The sequence below is a fragment of the Peromyscus leucopus genome, chromosome 2 (genome assembly GCF_004664715.2).
Source record: "Peromyscus leucopus breed LL Stock chromosome 2, UCI_PerLeu_2.1, whole genome shotgun sequence".
In the NCBI taxonomy this organism is placed as follows: Eukaryota; Metazoa; Chordata; class Mammalia; order Rodentia; family Cricetidae; genus Peromyscus; species Peromyscus leucopus.
The window spans coordinates 58,379,366-58,397,133 of record NC_051064.1 but is presented as its reverse complement, the minus strand read 5'-3'; the positions used below and the strand labels follow the sequence as shown (position 1 = coordinate 58,397,133).

Genomic DNA, 17,768 nt, shown 5'->3' with positions numbered 1-17,768 from the left:
GACTCTAGAATGCCAGGCACAGGACCGTGATGGTTTGTCAGGGTGCATGGGGCTGCAGTTGACTCTGGGACTCCATCTGCGAGGGTGGGTCCTCCAGTGTGTGCAGGGGGGCACGCCTCAATGCCCTCTCTAGGGTCAGGAGAGGTGGGTCTCTTTCTTCTGGCTTCTCTCTTCAGTCCCATTTCACCTTGTCGTTTCTGTGGTCTTGGGTCTTGTGGCTCTGACTGAAGTGGGTGGCATCTGTACTTCCTGACCCAGGATTCCCGTCCTCTCTCCCCTGCCACTGCCGTCCATGCCAAGCACTCCCCACCTGTAACTCAGCAGGGGGGGGCATCCTCAACCAGCCCCCCCTGGGGCTTTCCCCTGTAACCATTTTCAGTTCATGACTCATTAGAAAGATTCCAGCTGCTCTTCCTGCTGTGAAATCTGAAGTGGAGGTTCCTGGACTGTTAGTTTTGTTTCATTTATTTATTTATTTTTTGTTCTTAATTTCCTTCCTTCTTCAAGGAGTTAGGAGGATACATTCACTATGGTGGCTTTCTGGGCCAGCCCCCACTGAATGGGAGGAAATATCTCAGCATGCTTCTTGCCTACTAATTATGTTTCCAGAGTCAGGTACTTGGGGTGGAGAGGGGACCAACAGGCAGCCATATCCAGGGGTGCCTTGAAAAGACCTTGGGCCCTGGAGGGGGAGAGAGCCTGAGTCTGAAACCAGCCCCACACATGCCAGCCAAGTGACTGGACCCAGGAAGGACCTGAGCCGCCTCTTTGTTTTTTCTTCCTTTGTAAAGTGGAGGTTTAAAATCTACCCCCTTTGCAGAGCTTAGGGGGCTTCTGATGAGTGACATTTACTCAGCAAAGGCGACACTGTGCGTCGACCCCAGTCTCCCGGAGACAGAAGAGCCCACAGTCATGCGCTGGGACATTGGTGCAATCCCAACAGAGCTTGTCTCCCACTCGGGCTCATCTGCCCCACCTTACTCCCACCCCTTTTCAATTCTGGAATGACTCGTCCCCAGTGCCGGTGACAAGATTAGCACATCCACCTAGGCCACTTCTGCCTCAGTGGCAAAGAATGAAAGATCCAGGGATCAAAAGTCAAACAGAAGCAAGCTCCTGGAAAAGATGTCTTTATGTTCTTACATGGAAAAAGATAGCAAAGTCTACAGCACAATGATACAGACTTTTTAGGAAACTCATCTCAACGAAATCTGTTTCAGCTGCAGTCGTAATTCAAGACTTGCTAAATGGAAATCGTAAAATTGGGGTGGGGGATGGGAAGGAGGACTAGCAAGGGAAAGAAAGGTAATGATTATGTGCTGTTTCTTTCCTGGAGTCTCAACTTTCCCAGCAAGCCAGAACTACATAAACAGATGCCACGCTCAACTATGATTGGGTAAACATGCAAAACTCTACAGCATGATGGCAATAGTATTTTAAAGGGAACCGTATTAAAGCCTGATAGAAGAAAATATGAATGGGATCTTTCGAGCAGGTCCCTTTCTCTGGACGGATGGATGTATATGGAATCACCAAGCACTTAGGGAGGGGCTATGTGTCTAAAAGCTGACCTTGTAAGCAAACATGAAGGACATCTTACACTCAATAGTCATGGTTGGAAGGAAGGAATTCTTTCTGAAGAATGCACTGGGCAATCAGTCACTCTGGCCTCTGTTTTCAGATTGCCCTACTCTGTGTCGGGATGTGTTCACACTGCCGGGGTTTCCTGCAGAATCTAGCACCAATATGCGGATTGGATTTGACTTGGATCTGAGTCCCTTGTGTCTTTCCTTTTGAGTATACTGAGGTATGTTTTCTTTGGTTTCTCTTTTGACAAATGTGTAATATAAAAAAAAAAAACTTACAATATTTACAACATTTTAGACTTCAGTGTCAACTCTTCACATAAGAAAAATTAGAAAACTCTTTGAGAATCATGGGAAGGCTATTATTTCCTAGCGTCTGTCATGAAACTGTTTTCAATACACAGGACGATTAGCCTATTAGCACAGCTATAAGCTTTCTGGTCCAGAATCTTCCCTGTGCTCAGTGGCGAGGCAAATCCCGTTACTGCCATGTCCGTGGTTCGCCAGGCTTCACAGTACTTATCCACAAGACGGACACCACGGGGGTTGGATCCATGCCAAATGACTTTCTGGGGCCTAGAAAGGAATTTTATAGTGTTACTTTTTGTGTGTATATGTGGTTTTCTGAGACAAGGTTTCTCTATATAACAGTCCTGGAACTCACTCTGTAGACCAGGATGGCCTTGAACTCACAGAGATCTGTCTGCCTCTGCCTCCCAAGCGCTGGGATTAAAGGCATGCACCACCACCACCTGGCTAGTGTTAGTTACATTTTAAGTAGCATTTTTAATAACATGAAGTTCTTTATTTCTTATTTTATTTTATAGTTATTGTGTTGTGTGGTTTGTGCATGCGTGGGGGCGGAGGGGCACATGTATGTGGCCAGAGGTCAATACTGGATATCTTCTTCAATCATTCTCCACCTTATTTTTGAGGCAGGGTCTCCCACTGAACCAGGAGCTTGCCAATTTAGCTAGATTTGATGGACACCAAACCCCAAGGAGCCACGGATTTCTGCCACTCAGTGCTGGAGTTACAGATGCGCACCCCCACCTAGCTATTAAACGTATGAGGGGGACCTGAATTCAGGTTATCACGCCTGTACAGCAAGCATTTCACTGCCTGAGCCTTCACCCCAGTTCTTTATTATTATTACTATTTTTGAGACAGGCAGGGTTTCTCTGTGTAGTTTTGGAGCCTGTCCTGGATCTCGCTCTGTAGACCAGGCTGGCCTCGAACTTACAGAGATTCTCCTGCCTCTGCCTCCCAAGTGCTGGGATTAAAGGCGTCTGCCACCACTGCTGGACAATCACTCTAGTTCTTAAACAGCAATTCTTCGTGGCATATCTTGGTAAGTGAATTGGCATAAGTGTGTGCAGTAAGACACATTCTTCCTCATCCACAGTCCATGATCCAATGCTAGCAATGCTAGATCCTTTTTTTTTTTAGCCTTGTGGCTGTTACCAGCTTTCTAGGCATACTCTATTTCTAGCATACTCAGCTTGCAGCCATCTCCCAATAGCACCTTTAGTTTTCATGACTCGGCAAAATTGCTACTGCGGTTACTTCTTCAGTAGCCTCTTTAACAGTCAGACCTGGGACTCCTTCACCTGAGGGGCCCCCTCTTGCAGGACTCGACTTTTGATTCCCACCCTCAAAAACCAATGGCTTCCCTAGGCTCCTGTTGTCATCTTTCTATTTCAAAGCTACAAAATTGTCTACATGCATATTTGGTCTGTTATCAGTTGCCCCTTGACACTGAAAACCCTTAAAGAGAAGGGGCCATGTCGGTGTACTACTGTGCCTTCCAGACCTGGCATTAGATGTGTTACAGCATAGGCACCGAGCATCCTGAACAACACATGCTGTTTTCAAAGACCGAGAGTGCCATTTATAGGACAGAGCTGCGGGACCACCAGTCACAGTATGTCTACTGCATGCTGTTTTCACTCACAGTCATCTGCACAACTGCCCTAGAGTACACACATGACTGTCTACTCATTTGACAGGCAAGGCAGCTGAGGTTTACAGAGTGAAGTGCTTTGCCCAAGTCTTACAGTGAGTGACTAGACCTGGGTCTTCTGGCTCCAAGGCCATGGCTTTCCCATGACTCGGCTGCCTTCCTGTGGCTTTGGATTGGCAGTATTTGGGGAGGGGGGTAGCTGATAAAGGCATCTCATTGTTAGAAAATATCCTAAAAATACCCATGGTGCTACATAACAGGGTCTCAGCCTGCACTCACCAGGAAGGGTCCGTCATCACGTCTCGACCATCAAAGGAGTATATCGGAATGTGTGTATTGAACTGACCCCCATCGCCAGAAAATATTGAGTCCCAATTGTTAAAAAGAACTTGGCCCTGTGAAGAAAAATGCCACATTAGAATTTTTATGCCATTGGCCTACAACTAGGCTTTTGCTCATCCTTGAGGGTTCAGATGCCTGTTCTCCTGAAGTCCCCAGTTCAGAGAGGAAAGTGATTTGAAAAGAGGGGAGGTGTAGCCTTAAGCTGCGGTTGATGCCATGGAGTAGCAAATGCTTGGGACACTTGGGGACCAGTCTGCCTGAAGGCAGTGATAAAGGTTTCTCTTTACCTTGAGGTTCACAATGGGAAGGCTGAATCTCTCTGCTTTCCTCACAACTGTGGAGAGATCCTGTAAGTGGGATGACAGGAAAGCTCGGAAGGTGGACAGCAGTCCTGCAGCCCTGGCCTGCTGGAAACACTGGAAGTCGGCTCGGATGTCCCCGGCCACTGGCGTGTTCAGAGCAACCAGATGCAGCTGAAAGAGGAAGACAGTGTAATCAGCAATCCTGCCAGCACCTTCTGTTTTGAGGAAGAGCCACCTCTGGCTGCAAGACATGGCATACATAGGCTTCTTGGCTGTAACGACAGTGGAACTGTCCATCCCCAGTAAAGATAGCCTTGGAGCCCCAGCCAGTTCATTCCAGCTCTGTGAACAGCCCTTGGGGTGGGAATATCTTTCTTAGATTTAAAAAAGGATGCAAAATTCTCCTTGGACCAAGCAAAGCTCATTGGAGATCTAGTCCGAGCCAGCTAGTTATGCTTGAGCACTCTGGATATGTTCCTAGCCTAGTTCTCAGCATGACCTCTAAGTTGACTTTGTCCTGGCTCCCAAGCTTCCTCCAGCTACTACTGGCTGTCCTTACTTCTTCCTGAGCAGACCAGAGGCTGATCATGGAAGAGAGACATCCAGGAATGGACACACAGCACTTATTATTAAAACTGCTGGGATGGACCCTTCTAGAAACTAGAGTCATATAGCCACTCTGGCCTCCCATTCCTGACACCCTGTTCATCAGCCTCAAACCAAAGCCATTCTAGACTTTGTTTCCTCTCTTACGTTGACATCCATTTATTGACCTCCCCCTTCAGCCTTTTCTACTGGCATTTCATAGGAAATACAGTCCATGGCCTGAGCATGCTCACTTTCTATGTAGCCTCATCTCAGGAGAGAGAGAAAGTCACACACACACACACACACACACACACACACACACACACAGAGAGAGAGAGAGAGAGAGAGAGAGAGAGAGAGAGAGAGAGAGAGAGAGAGAGAGAGAGAGAGAGAGAGCTCACACACAGGGCCTTGTGCTTGCTAGGCAAGTGCTTTACCACTGAGCTCAATCCCCAACCCCACAATATTTAAAAGTTAAAACCCCAATATACTGCTTGAAAGCCCCATTCGCCACTTTACTAACTTTTGGGACTCATTGAGGGTTTACCTAAATTCACTTCTCTCCTGAGCATTTGCTCCTAGAATCTTCTTGGTCTCAAAGATGCTTTGCTCTCTCTTCTAAGTCCTCAAGGACCTTTCAGTCATTTTTGCCTCCTGCCCCTCGGCAGCCTTTGACTTCTGATTACCTTGTTTGGCCTTCTTTCTTCGTCCAGGGCCTTGGCTTCTCATCTGCCTCTTGTGTTTCTTCTACCAGTCTCTTTGCTCCTGTCCCTGTACAGGCTCTCTTGGGGACTCCTGCCATCCCCATGACAATGGCCATGGCTCTGCCAAAGGTCTCCAGGAGGGTTTAAGACATTCATAGTCTATCCCTCCTTCCCACTTTCACTGGGGTGTTCTGGAGTCACTTCAGACTTACTCTGCTGACCCCAAGGTCTTCTCTGGAGGTGTCAGCATTCCAGAAAGCATATTTCTGTGCTGTGTGGCTTATGACCTGATCTTTGAAGGCCTTGGGGTTTGATCCTATCTCCCTGCTGCTCTTCATTGGAGTGGGAATGAGTAACTGATCTAAGACAGAACATGGAGACTGCTCCTCCCAAGACTCAGAACTGACTTGGGTGGATTGGGCTCTGTAGCCATAGGGTAAAAGCATTAGGACACGAGACAGTGCTGTGGGTACCCAGAGCTTGTGCAAGCTCATGTATACCATGCCTGTGTGGGTAGGGCTAGAGGGGGACAGGAAGAGAAACTCTTATACAAGCGAGTCTGTGGAAATACCAAAATGACCGAGATCAGGGGCAAGAGTTCCCAGGCTGGCTGTACTTCCTGTGATCAAGTTCTGTGAAGTCCCTGAAGTGACTGCGACGTGGTCTTTATGTGAAAGATTAGGGTGCATCTCCAATCCCCACCATGTCAGATGATGCCTGGGAAGGAGCCTGTGACCACTGGATCACCCCAGTGGGGGTTTGGGCCTCATCCTTGATCTCACACATGCACCAGGTGACCAACCTGGCTTCCCCTGTCTCCTCATGTCTCTCCCAGCAGCCGTCTTCTCCAGCCTGCAGCCTTGCACCGCTGCCCCTGTCCCTTCCAAAGCACTTGCGTGCTCCAACCAAAGTCATTTCAAAACAGCAACCTTACCACTTCCCCCTGTTTCCCTTTCAACTTATCAGTAGCTCTCATCGATTGCAGGAAAGGGCCCAAATCCCCAGCTCGTGTGGACTTCTCCAGCCTCAGCTTTTTCCTTTCCTGTGAAGTCTAGTTCTCTGGCCAGTTTGAAATGCAGTACAGGAAGGAGCAGCGCACACACCTCACCCTCTCAGGTTCCATCTTCCCTTCTGCTGGGAATCCCTACTTTTATTTTTCCCTGCCTGTTTCACTCCTGAACTCCAGCGTCTCTTAGGTCTGAAGCTAGAGGTCACCTCCTCCAGACTGACTGCCTTTGTCTTTCTAGTGATCCCAGCATCTCCAGTTTGTCTCACTCAAATGACCATGATATAACTGTCCATTGCATGTGTCTTCCTGGCTAGTTTGTAAGCAGGTGGGTGGTAAGAACTATTTATCAGGGCTGAAGAGATGGCCCATCAGTTAAGATCACTTGCTGCTCTTTCAAAGGACCGGGATTCAATTCCCAGCACTCACATGGTGGATTGGAGCTGTTTGTAACTCCAGTTAAAGGGTTATGTTTCCCTCTTCTGACCTCTACAGGCATCAGGCATGCACATGGTGCACATACATACATGTAGTCAAAAAAATCTAAAAAAATCTAAAAGAGAAATAATAATAACTAGAACCGAGCACAGGGCTCAGCACTTTCAGGCACACTCACATACTCATTATCTGAAAAGCAAACGAATGACTTGTACTTACGACAGGCCTCTCATAATTGGCACTTAAAACGGGGTTCAGTGGAGGCTGTGGCTGGTATGGCTGTGATATGAAAGGGGAAAGGATAAGTATGAATACACATTCAGGATACACGCTGTACTCTCCAGAGCACGATTAGTCTAATGCCTCCTGGCATGATGCTTTAAACAGCTGGGCATTGCCGTTAACTGTGACTCTTAAGTGGGAGGACTTTCATGGCCAAATGAAAAATTCATCAGGGAAGGAGGGAGTGTTCAAGATCTTTAAGATCCCTGGGCTGGGGAAGCAGAGGACCTCAGCTTAAAAGGCAACATGTCTACCTCTTCAAAGGTTCAGTTTTACAATCGGAAAAATGGGGTGATGGCAGTGGCCTCGAAGGGTTGCAATAGAACCCAACAACAGACGATGCCAGTTGCTTATGCTCTTTACAGTAAAGTTAAGGGTTTTGCCTGGTAGTTGTGATGGTGCACACCTTTAATCCCAGCATTCAGGAGGCAGAGGCAGGTGGATCTCTGTGAGTTCCAGGCCAGCCAGGACTACTAGTGAGATCTTGTCTCAAAATAAGTAAGTAAAGGAGGGAGGGAGGGATTCTTCTAGATGGCTTGTGGGTAAATTGGCAACAGGGGTCTCCAGCCTCTGCACCCAGCTCTCCCCCCACTCCCTGGTGACAATGTGCTGTCTAGTAATTCCTGGGTTTTTCACCAGGAGCTAAGTCACACAGAACATGTTGGGTTTGGAGAGCCTGGTACAGGGACTCAGGGGCACTCAGGGGACAGGCAGAGGAACTACTCACATTGCTGGAAAGCGCTGGTGGTGGGGGGCTGTCAGCAGGGATGGGGATCAGTTCTCCCAACTACAAGAGAAGGAAGATGTTGCAAATGCAACAGCTGTAAGAAACAGCTTCCGAGACAGAAAACTGGCACCACTGGGGGGTTCTGTACATCCACAGTGTTTGGAGGGGAGAGGGCTATAAAGGAAGCTTAAGAATTACCTGTAATTTTTTCCAACCATCTCGGACACGGATGAAGAAATCTCCACTGTCCCTCAGGTAGATGAACGTTCCCTCTATGACCAAATGCGCTTTCTGCAGCATGTCACCCATGTCGCTGAGTGCTGTGACCTGTCAGGTCATTTTAAATTCCAAACTGTCACCAAGCAGTAGCAAAATGTGATGCACCCCCTCTTCTATAAATAACCCCTCATTGGAGAAAAAGGTTTATTGCATTGGACAATGATACTTCACTAATAACTAGTTTGTTTTCAGTGCTCTGGCTCAAACCCAGGGCCTGCACATGCTAGGCAAGTGTTCTACCACTGAACTATATCATCAGACCACGGTTGTTCTCTCTCTCTCTCTCTCTCTCTCTCTCTCTCTCTCTCTCTCTCTCTCTGTGTGTGTGTGTGTGTGTGTGTGTGTGTGTGTGTGTGTGTGTGTGGTGAGGTGCCAGAGGTAGACATGGGGCCTCTTACATTATCACTTGCTCTCTCTCTTATCTTTCTGGCCAAGGTCACTCGGAACCCAGCACTCGGTTGAGTGTCTACACTGGCCAGCCAGCAAGCTCTGGGTGATCCATTTGTCTCTTCTCCCACTCCCCTAGCACTGGGTTATAGATGTGTACAACCACACTTAGCTTTTTATTTTTAAAAGTGGATGCTGGGGATCTGAATTGGGATCTCCATGCCTGTGTGCCAGGCACTTGAGCCACTGATCTTCTCCCCAGCCCCTAGTTTTTTGAGACGTTTTCCCTGTAGCCAAGACATGCCTTGAACTCATAATCCGTCTGCCTCAGCCTCCCAAGTGCTGGGATTTCAGGAGTGTGCTATCATGCTTGGCTAAGGGAATTCTTTTCCATGAAATAAAAATATGCATTGCTTTGAGCCACAAGTCTAAATTATAAAAAATGAGTAAAAACACAAATGATAATTTCCTGGGTAGATAAAGATGTAGCAACAGAGTTATCTTTGCTGGGTTTTGGTTTTAGCAAAATCATCAGTACATTGCTTTTTTTTTTTTCACTTGCATTGATTTTTTTTTTTTTAAAACACAGTTCTGTAGCATCTACACTGGCTAATGGCGTCATCTCACATTCCTTAGTGACTTTCAGATCCATTTTCATTTGGGGTAAGAAATGCAAGCAAGTGGGCAATTATACTTAGCACTTAAGTCTTTCGTCTAGCTGGATGGTTGCAATATTAAATATGTGTTTAAAAAGCGGGGGCTTGGAGCATCTCTGTCTCAAAACTTGCCTAAAATAAGAATGGCAGCCGTTTAGCATATCAGGAAGCAGATTCGGGAGGCTGAAGCTGCAAAAAAGATTCTGAATAGCACCAAGTTTCAAGGACCTATCAGCCAGGAGTCTCATTGCAACTGAGAAAAAAATACAAAACAAAAACAAAAACCCGTTTATCTCACCTTGACAATAACATTAGTCATCAGAGTGGCACGGAAATCCCCCAAAGAGGAAAATGGCTGAGTTTTGTCATCTATTGGACAGCTCTGTCTTTTGAAAGTCAGTCTTTTTAAGAATGAAACCCAGTAACTACCAAAGAGGCTGCCAGGACTGCAGACAGTCTGGTAGGGGCTTGTCTGTCTCTCCGCATTGTATCAGTGCAGACAAGCCATACCCTGAAGTGCGCTGGGAATGCACTTGAGCTGTGTGTGCTCCAGCCGAGCAACAACCTGGGGTGAGTGTGACCATCAAAGCACCTGCGGTGGTGTTTACACACGTGTGTGCACTGTTTTTAAAAATAGAACATGATTGGGTTTCAGTCACTTAAAGATTCACAGGCTATAACTTCAATAATCAATCATTTTGTTTTCTGTAGCTCTTTATTGAACAAGTTGTCTGAATAGGAAATAAATGGCCATCTATTGCTGGTAGAATGGCACATTCTTTTGTCCTGGAATTTTGTTTGTTTGTTAGTTTGTTTGGAGATAGGGTCTCGTGTATCCCAAACTGGCCTCTAACTTGTATTGCTGAGGACAACCTTGAATTTCAGATCCTTCTGCCTCCATCTCCTAAGTGCTAGGACAGCAGGCATCTTCCACCATGCCTGGTTTTACGTAGTGCCGGAGATCAAACTATGCCTCCTACAACAGGAAAACAGCCAGCCTACTGAGCTACATCCCCAGCCCCTGTCAGAGAGTTCTAATTCCAAAAAAAAAGGGATTCTGTCCCCCTAAACACTGTCACCAGAGTCTGAGGTAAGTCTATCCAATGTGGAGTGGCTAATACACATGATACTGACCAAGTTTCTGGCTCCTGGGAGTCCTGGCTGTCCTGGAGGGCCAGGTGGGCCTGGAAGAGCCACGGCTGAGACAAGACAAAAGAGAGAAGTTATATAGAGCACAGTGTCTGCCACAAGGGGTCCCTGCTGATCCCCAGAGGGAGCTCGGAGTCCTTCCATGCTGTGGACTAGCCACCTTGCAACTGGAACCTGAGGATCTGAGCCAGCAAGAGACTAGGACCATACTGACTGGCTCAGGGGACGAGCTGCGATTCTTCATCGTCACCCTGGATGAAGCTGTGCCCAAGACTTTCCAGGACTGTAGGGCAATCCCACTGGTGGTTATTTGTAAAAGCCAGTTTCAATCGAATTTTCTGTTACTTGCACCTGGAAATACCCAGACTCATACAGCTTATTCAAGAGACAAAGCAAGTGACCACCAAGTAGAGGAAGTGGGCCACAGAGAGGAAAGAGCCCAGGTTGACGGTGACAGGAGTGATGACCAGAGTGTCAACTGCCAGCTGTGCATTTAAGGAAGCGGCAGGTTCCCAAAGGCTGTTTGCCAGACATTGGCAGACACTCCTTCTACTATAACAGTCCATTGGCACGCTGGTGAGAACCAGTGAAATTCAGGCTAGGCATGCACATTGCAATCTGCCCAGGGATTCTTCGTTCTTGTAGTGTCACGGGACCCTTAAAAATCAGCTCAAGGCTGACAGACTCACCCCCATAAAATGAGGGGGGCGTAAGTGTCCAGCTGAAAGGTCCCTGCCTTAGGCAAACACAGAAGTGTTAGAAGTATTTTTCCTTTGTTTTTCTTCTGCCTCTCTAAGCCCCATCCCTCCAGTATCTGCAAAGCTCTTGGCAGATGTAAAGATGTCTCTCTAAGTCCTAGAAAACAACTGCATTGACTCTTCAGGACATTGCCAGCAAGTCTTCGGCTCCAACATGGGTCTTGAACGTCCACACATCGGCGGTAAGTGGCCAGTGGATACAGGGTCAGGAAGGACTTGGATGTGGGTCCCAGCCATGTGTCCCCTCGAGCATGAATGACTTTGAACAAGTCTTATATCCTCTCCGAGCTTCAGTGTCTGCCTCCTTAGAGATAATAATATCCCCTTCATCTCCCTTCACCATCACTGGGAAGACTATGTGGGTAGTGTCTATGTGAGTGTTTTATAAACTGTGACCTGTCGTGTGTTATATAAAAGGCAATCCCTGCTCAGTGCAGCCAGGTGTCTGGATCCCCCTAAAGTGGTGCTTTTGTGAACAACAGATTCTCTGCCTCCTGCGCACACCCTGCCAAATGCCTGTATCTTCTGCAATGCCTATGCATCCATCAAGGCCCTGTTGGCACATCTGGTTTTATCTACCCAGCATCTTCCTTTGCAGGATCAAAGTCTTTATGGTCTTCTCCCAAGGTCTTTCCCTTCACACTCACAACCATTTCCTTACAGAAACGGTCCTACCTCCTGACTATAGATGATTGGTCCAAAGTTGGCACCTAACTCAACAAGCCAATTAGAATCTTTTCCTGGAACTGCTTTATCCCAAGATATTTCAGACTAGAGTTGAGAAAGCAGCTCATGATTTCCAGCTCACAGTGGAAGCCCTAAGCTGTCGGCAACCATCTTCCCCTCTGTGCAGAGGATGTGGTCTGTGGGGAACAAGAGGAAGCTGGTACATGCAGAGAGACATGAGATGGCCAGAGCATCCTTGCAGGGTGTAAGTCTTAGCTTCAGGCTGTTCTTGGGGTCCGATTTCCGGTTACTCATCACACAAGCTGCTTGCTTAGCGCCCCCCTCCTCCCCGCTTCCAGGTAGAAAACTTTCCTTCCGCTTAACCTGCTTTGAGCCTTGTTTCTGCTTTCCACCAGGAAAGCCAAGGCCATGTTAAAGCCAGCCCCAAGGCCACCTTCTGCGAGGCTCTCCCTGACACCCAGGCACTGTGGGTCTCCCTCAGACGAGCTCCACCACACCTGGCTCATGCCAACACAATCATCAAGAAGCAGTCATGGGCTTACTGCTGCTACTGGATAAAGGTGTGTTTCAGAGTTGTGTTGTTTTTAAGTTTTAGAATATTTATATATACATGAAATATCCTGGGGATGGGGCCAGTATCATAAACTAAAAGTAATTTTGCATTCTATTTATTTACTTTGGTGTGGTCCTGGGGATCATTTGAGGGCTTCAGATATGCTAGAGAAGCACTTTACCCCAGGATAAAGCCTGAGTCCTCAATATTTTAAATAATAGTTTTGGACATTAGACAGTCTCAGGGTACACAGTTTCCACCTGTGGCACCACACCAGGGCTCACAAGGTTTGGGGTACTGGAGTACTCCACACTTGGAGCTTTTGGGACTAGGGGTGTTCAGCTTTATTGTCTCTGTAGAGTACCCACCATGTGCACATTAAGAACAGCCTAGGCTTTGGAGCTACAGGTACCCGGGCTCAGATCCGTGGGTACCACGTACTAGCTATAAAATGAAGCTACTAGTTGTCTTCGTGTGTGTGTGTGTGTGTGTGTGTGGTGTGTGTGTGTGTGTGTGTGTGTGTGTGTGTGTTTGCACCTGCACACACACCCAGGGTGTGTGGTGGTCAGAGGACAACCTCAGGTGTTAGCCTCTTTCAGGTACCACCTGCTTTTCGTTTTTTTTAAGACAGGGTCAGTGTCTCCCACTGAAGCTCACCAATTAGGCCAGCCTGGCTGACAGCGAGCCCCAGGATCCTCTTGTCTCCACCTCTCCAGCACTGTGATTATACACGTGCATCACACCTGACGGTTTTGCAGAAGTTCTGGGGATCTTGGATGCCCATGCTGCCGTGGCAACCACTTTGAGCGCTTCCAAGAGTTACCTCCCCAAGCCTCACTATTAGTTTTCCTGAATTACCAGAAAACTGTAGTAAAATGGTCGGCAAACTTCCTGGCACTTGGTGTCGGGCAGTGGATGCATATTTTCTTTAGTTCCTCTCATTTTTGCATTTGCATCCTAGAAGTTCCAAGAGTTGAATGGGATTCTGCACCAAGAGTGACAATTAATGCTGGTCCTTAAGCCAAGTTTGTGTCAACTTGACACAAACTAAAGTCATCAAAGAGGAAGGAACCTCAATTGAGAAAAAGCCTCCGTAAGATCAAACTGTACACAAGCCAGCAGGGCATTTTCTTAATTAGTGATGGATGGGGAAGGGCTCAGCCCATGGTGGGTGGGGCCATCCCTGGGCTGAATAAGAAAGCAGCCTGAGTAAGCTGCACTCTTCCATGGCCCCTCAATTAGCTCCTGTCCCCAGGCTCCTGCCCTGCTTGAGTGCCTGCCATGACTTCCTCCAGTGATGGACTATAATGTGGAAGTAAAAGCCAAGTAAACCCTTCCCCTCACCCCCAACTTGCTTTTGGTTGTGGCGTTTCATCACAGCAATAGTAACCCTAACTAGGACATCCAGATCCTTAAAGCATTAACAAAACAGCCGGGAAGGTTCTAGAATCTGTGAAAAGATGCTCAACACTATTGTGCACTCAGGAAACTCAATGAAAGTCACACAGAGAAAACCACACTGAGCTACTGCCCCACAGCTATCAGCACTGAAAAGGTGTGACCTATTCACAGCGCCTCACAGGTGCTGGTGAAGACGAGAGGAGACTGGGACCCTCCCCCACTCTGGCAGCAATGTAAAATGATGAGTATTTGTTTTGGAATGTAGTCTGGAAGTTCCTCAAAGAGTTAAACAGAGTTGCCTGTGACCCAGCAATTTCACTCTGTATGTGCCCCCAGAGAACTGAGGCCATGTTTACACAAAACCTTAGACTCACGTCTTCATGAGTGGTATTATGTAAACAGCTAGAAAATCAAAGCAGCTCAAATACCATTAATAGATGGATGAATACATGAAAAACATATACCAATAAGATGGCAGGTTTTTTTGGTCAGAAAAAAAAGAGTGAAGAACTGAAACATACTACAGCATGGATGAACCTTAACAACATCATGCTAAGTGAAGGAAACAGACATAAGAGGCCTTGGATTATATGATTCTGTTTATATGGTATCTTAGTTAAAGTCATGAAACACCATGACCAAAAGCAACTTGGGAAGGAAACGGTTTATTCACTTACAGTTTCATATAACAGTTCATCATCAAAAGCAGTGAGGGCAGGAGCCTGGAGGCAGGAGCTGATGTAGAGGCCATGGAAGGATGCTGCTTACTGGCTTGCTCCTTGTGACTTGCTTAGCCTGCTTTGTTATAGAACTCAGGACCACCAGCCCAGGGATGGCACCACCCACCATGGGCTGGGCCCTCCCCCATCCATCACTAATTAAGAAAATGCCTTACAGCCGAACTTATGGAGGCATTTTCTCAACTGAGGTTCCCTCCCTTCAGATAACTCTAGGTCATATCAAGTTGACATAGAACTAGCCAGCACATATGGTTTATATATAATGTCCAGAACAGGAAAATCCAGAGACAAAAAGCAGATCTGGGGAAGTAACTGCTTCTAGCAAAACCAGTCTTCCTTCCTTCCTTCCTTCCTTCCTTCCTTTCCTTCCTTCCTTCCTTCTTCTTCCTTCCTTCCTTCCTTTTCCTTTCTTTTTTTCCCTCCTTTCAGTTCTGGGTCTCAAACCTAAGGCGTCCCCCATACTCTACCACTGAGTTTTAGCTCCATCCCATGCGGCTTCTTTTTATGTAATGAAATGTCTAGAATTAAGCAATTGTGACGGTGGCATGACTTGTGAGTACCCGCAACATTACTGAATTGGACACTTGAAGTAGATGCATGTTATACTATCTGAATTATATCCATTTTAAAGAAGGTAGGCTCCATCCAGCAAACAGCCCCTTTAGACAGGGAGGCTCTGACATGCCACCCAGGTGAGCCACCCTGAACACAAGGGCAAAGGAAGAAGGAATGAGGCACCACTCAGTACTAACCTGCACCCAGGATGGCAGGAGGTCCTGGTGGCCCAGGGGGTTCCGGTGGTCCAGGGACACCAGGTCTCCCAAAGCCAGGTGGCCCAGGCAGGCCTGGAACTCCTGGGGGCCCCTGGGGCCCCACAACAGACTCTCCTTTCTGGCCCTGTTGAGGCAAACACATAGTCATGGGGAGATCTCTTTTTATGAGGATATTTGTAAGATCCAGTAATTGCAGATGGTGTCGGTCCCAGCGAGCAGCAGCCCAGACATGGAGTCCAAACACACCAGGAAGCCCAGGCAGCCAGAGGGCCCTGGAGACCTAATCTGGCTTTCTCACTCCACACATGAAGGAACTGAGCCTTCAGGGTGGAGAGGACTTGCCTCAAACCACAGTGTAAGTTAAGGACGCAGCTGGGGCCGAGGTCAGCCATGTGGTCCCCAAGGTCAGAGACCTGGGGCAAACCTTGCTCTTCTCTCTCGGATGGCTGATGTCTCCCTTAACCCCCCTGCCACCACCGCCCACCTCATCTACAAAGACCAGGCCTGCGGATAAGCTCTTCCTTCAGTCAATGTCACAAGAATCAAAGAGTCCTTCTAAAGCTATTGCTGGTGCCTTCTGTTTATCCCCTGAGGTAACCCCTCACTACGGATAGCTCTGTTCAGAGTGACGTTGCCACAGTTCACATGGCTATCGCCTGAGGGCTCACCAACTTCGCATAGCCTGGGCAGCTCTAGAGACTGAGTTAATGTCCCACCAACCAGCAGCACAGGGGAGAGCCTGCTTGTGCCTGAGTGTGCACCACACTGACTTCAACTCTAAAATCACCTACTCATATTGGGGGCGGGGTACAGGAAAAGCCACAGGTCCCCAGGGAGTCACTACTCACAACCAGGCCTGGATGTCCTGGTTGGCCTGGAGGCCCAGATACAAAGAGGTTGTTGCTGGACTCTCCTCTGAAGGCTGCATCTCCATTCTGCCCCTGGAAGAAAGACCAGGGGGGTTGCAGTCAGACTAACCTGAACCTTTTCTCACAGAAACTCAAGAAACCGAATCACAGGCTGCCACAGTTTCAGTGGGACCCCCAAATTCCATGTGGTAGAAATGTCACCCCCAAACTTGTATATTGCTAGCAATGAGAGGTAAAGTCTTTGGGTTAATGGAGTAACCTGTGATCTAGGGAGCGTCTTTGCTATAAAAACAGACCCTCTGGCATATTGGTTCTGTCTTGCTGTGTGATTCCTGCGTGGTCTTGGGTCTTTGCAGAATCCCAACCAGTAAGTAGGCCTAGATCTCCAGAACCGTGTGCTAGTCTGTAGTATTCAGTTACAGCAACAACAAACAGACTAGGATAATGGACCACACATTTAATAATCAATATTCACCTTCAAGCTGTTGAGAAAATGTCTCAGGTAAGCTGGATCAACTGGAGGACCTGAAGAAGAAATGCTTTGTAAGTTCACCATCGTAATGGCAGAGATATCAAAGAGTTTCCAAGTTAGTAACAGTGGTTATCTCTTAGGAAAAGCGACACTACGCTGGTTTATTGAAGTTGACACTAGGCTTGGAAGCATCTCCAGTCCTAAGCCAGGCCCCACTCCAGGGACTGCAGGGTCCTGGGTGAGTCCCTGATTCTCTTGGTGCCATATTGTACCTATGAACAACAGAAAGCCAGTCCTCCCCCCCCCCCCCCCCCCCCGCCCATAGTTCTGGGGCTGGAAGCCAGGGTCCTGAGCACAGAAGCATACTAGGCAGGACTCTACCTTCAGCCCTAGCCTCTGGTCTCCCTTGACAATGCTCTGCTTTTGACACATCAGGTCCCAGACCGGTTCTCACTAGAACCGGCAGCACTCGCGGGCTGGGTGGCCAGCTTGTGTCGCTAGCCTGATTTAGCAAGGCCTAGAAAAGGAGCAGGCATACCTGGTGGTCCTTGGGCTCCTTGGTCCCCCTTTTCTCCTTTCGAGCCGGGAAGGCCCCAGGATCCTTTCTCTCCCTTCACACCTGTCACCAAACACACACACACACACACACACACACACTCACTTAAGAACGAGGAAAAACAGGCTGTGGGAAGCCAAGTTTGGGAACCAACCCCTTTAGCGAAGTCCATCCGAGCAGAAGGCCCCAGGGAAGCCAGTGGGCAGGAAAGAGCCTGAGAGGGCCATGATCCCTGCATCAGACAGGTTTCCAGATCTTGACCCAGGTCACAGTCATGCAATGTTGTCACAGAGAAGAGGGATACAGAGTTGAGTTCAGCAGGGGCTGTCGTGACTCAGCAGGGGCTGTCGACTTCACACTCCTTTGGGGCAGTTTGTGAATACAGACTGAGGCCCCATCCCTCTCAGCTCCGCAGTCTCAGCTCCCCTGGGCCTGTGCAGCCTGGTGTCTTGAGGAGCTGATAAATCTCCCCGGGGGTGATGACACAGTTGAGCTAAGGGGGCTGAGTCATTCACTTACACAGCTGGCTGAGGGGATGAACACCCCCTGT

At 48.0% G+C, this 17,768-nt stretch overlaps 1 protein-coding gene across 1 annotated transcript in view; it reads right to left on the bottom strand.

Moving 5' to 3' along the window:
- Positions 1-1,093: 1,093 nt before the first annotated feature.
- Col15a1 (collagen type XV alpha 1 chain) overlaps positions 1,094-17,768 on the bottom strand; it is a 110,692-nt gene continuing 94,017 nt past the window's right edge. The window contains 11 exon segments of the mRNA XM_028882775.2: positions 1,094-2,162; positions 3,829-3,944; positions 4,179-4,364; positions 7,149-7,208; positions 7,939-7,998; positions 8,137-8,265; positions 10,395-10,459; positions 15,301-15,445; positions 16,170-16,262; positions 16,666-16,715; positions 17,201-17,281. Of these exon segments, the coding sequence (XP_028738608.1) occupies positions 1,949-2,162; positions 3,829-3,944; positions 4,179-4,364; positions 7,149-7,208; positions 7,939-7,998; positions 8,137-8,265; positions 10,395-10,459; positions 15,301-15,445; positions 16,170-16,262; positions 16,666-16,715; positions 17,201-17,281 (1,199 nt within the window). The 3' untranslated portion in view covers positions 1,094-1,948.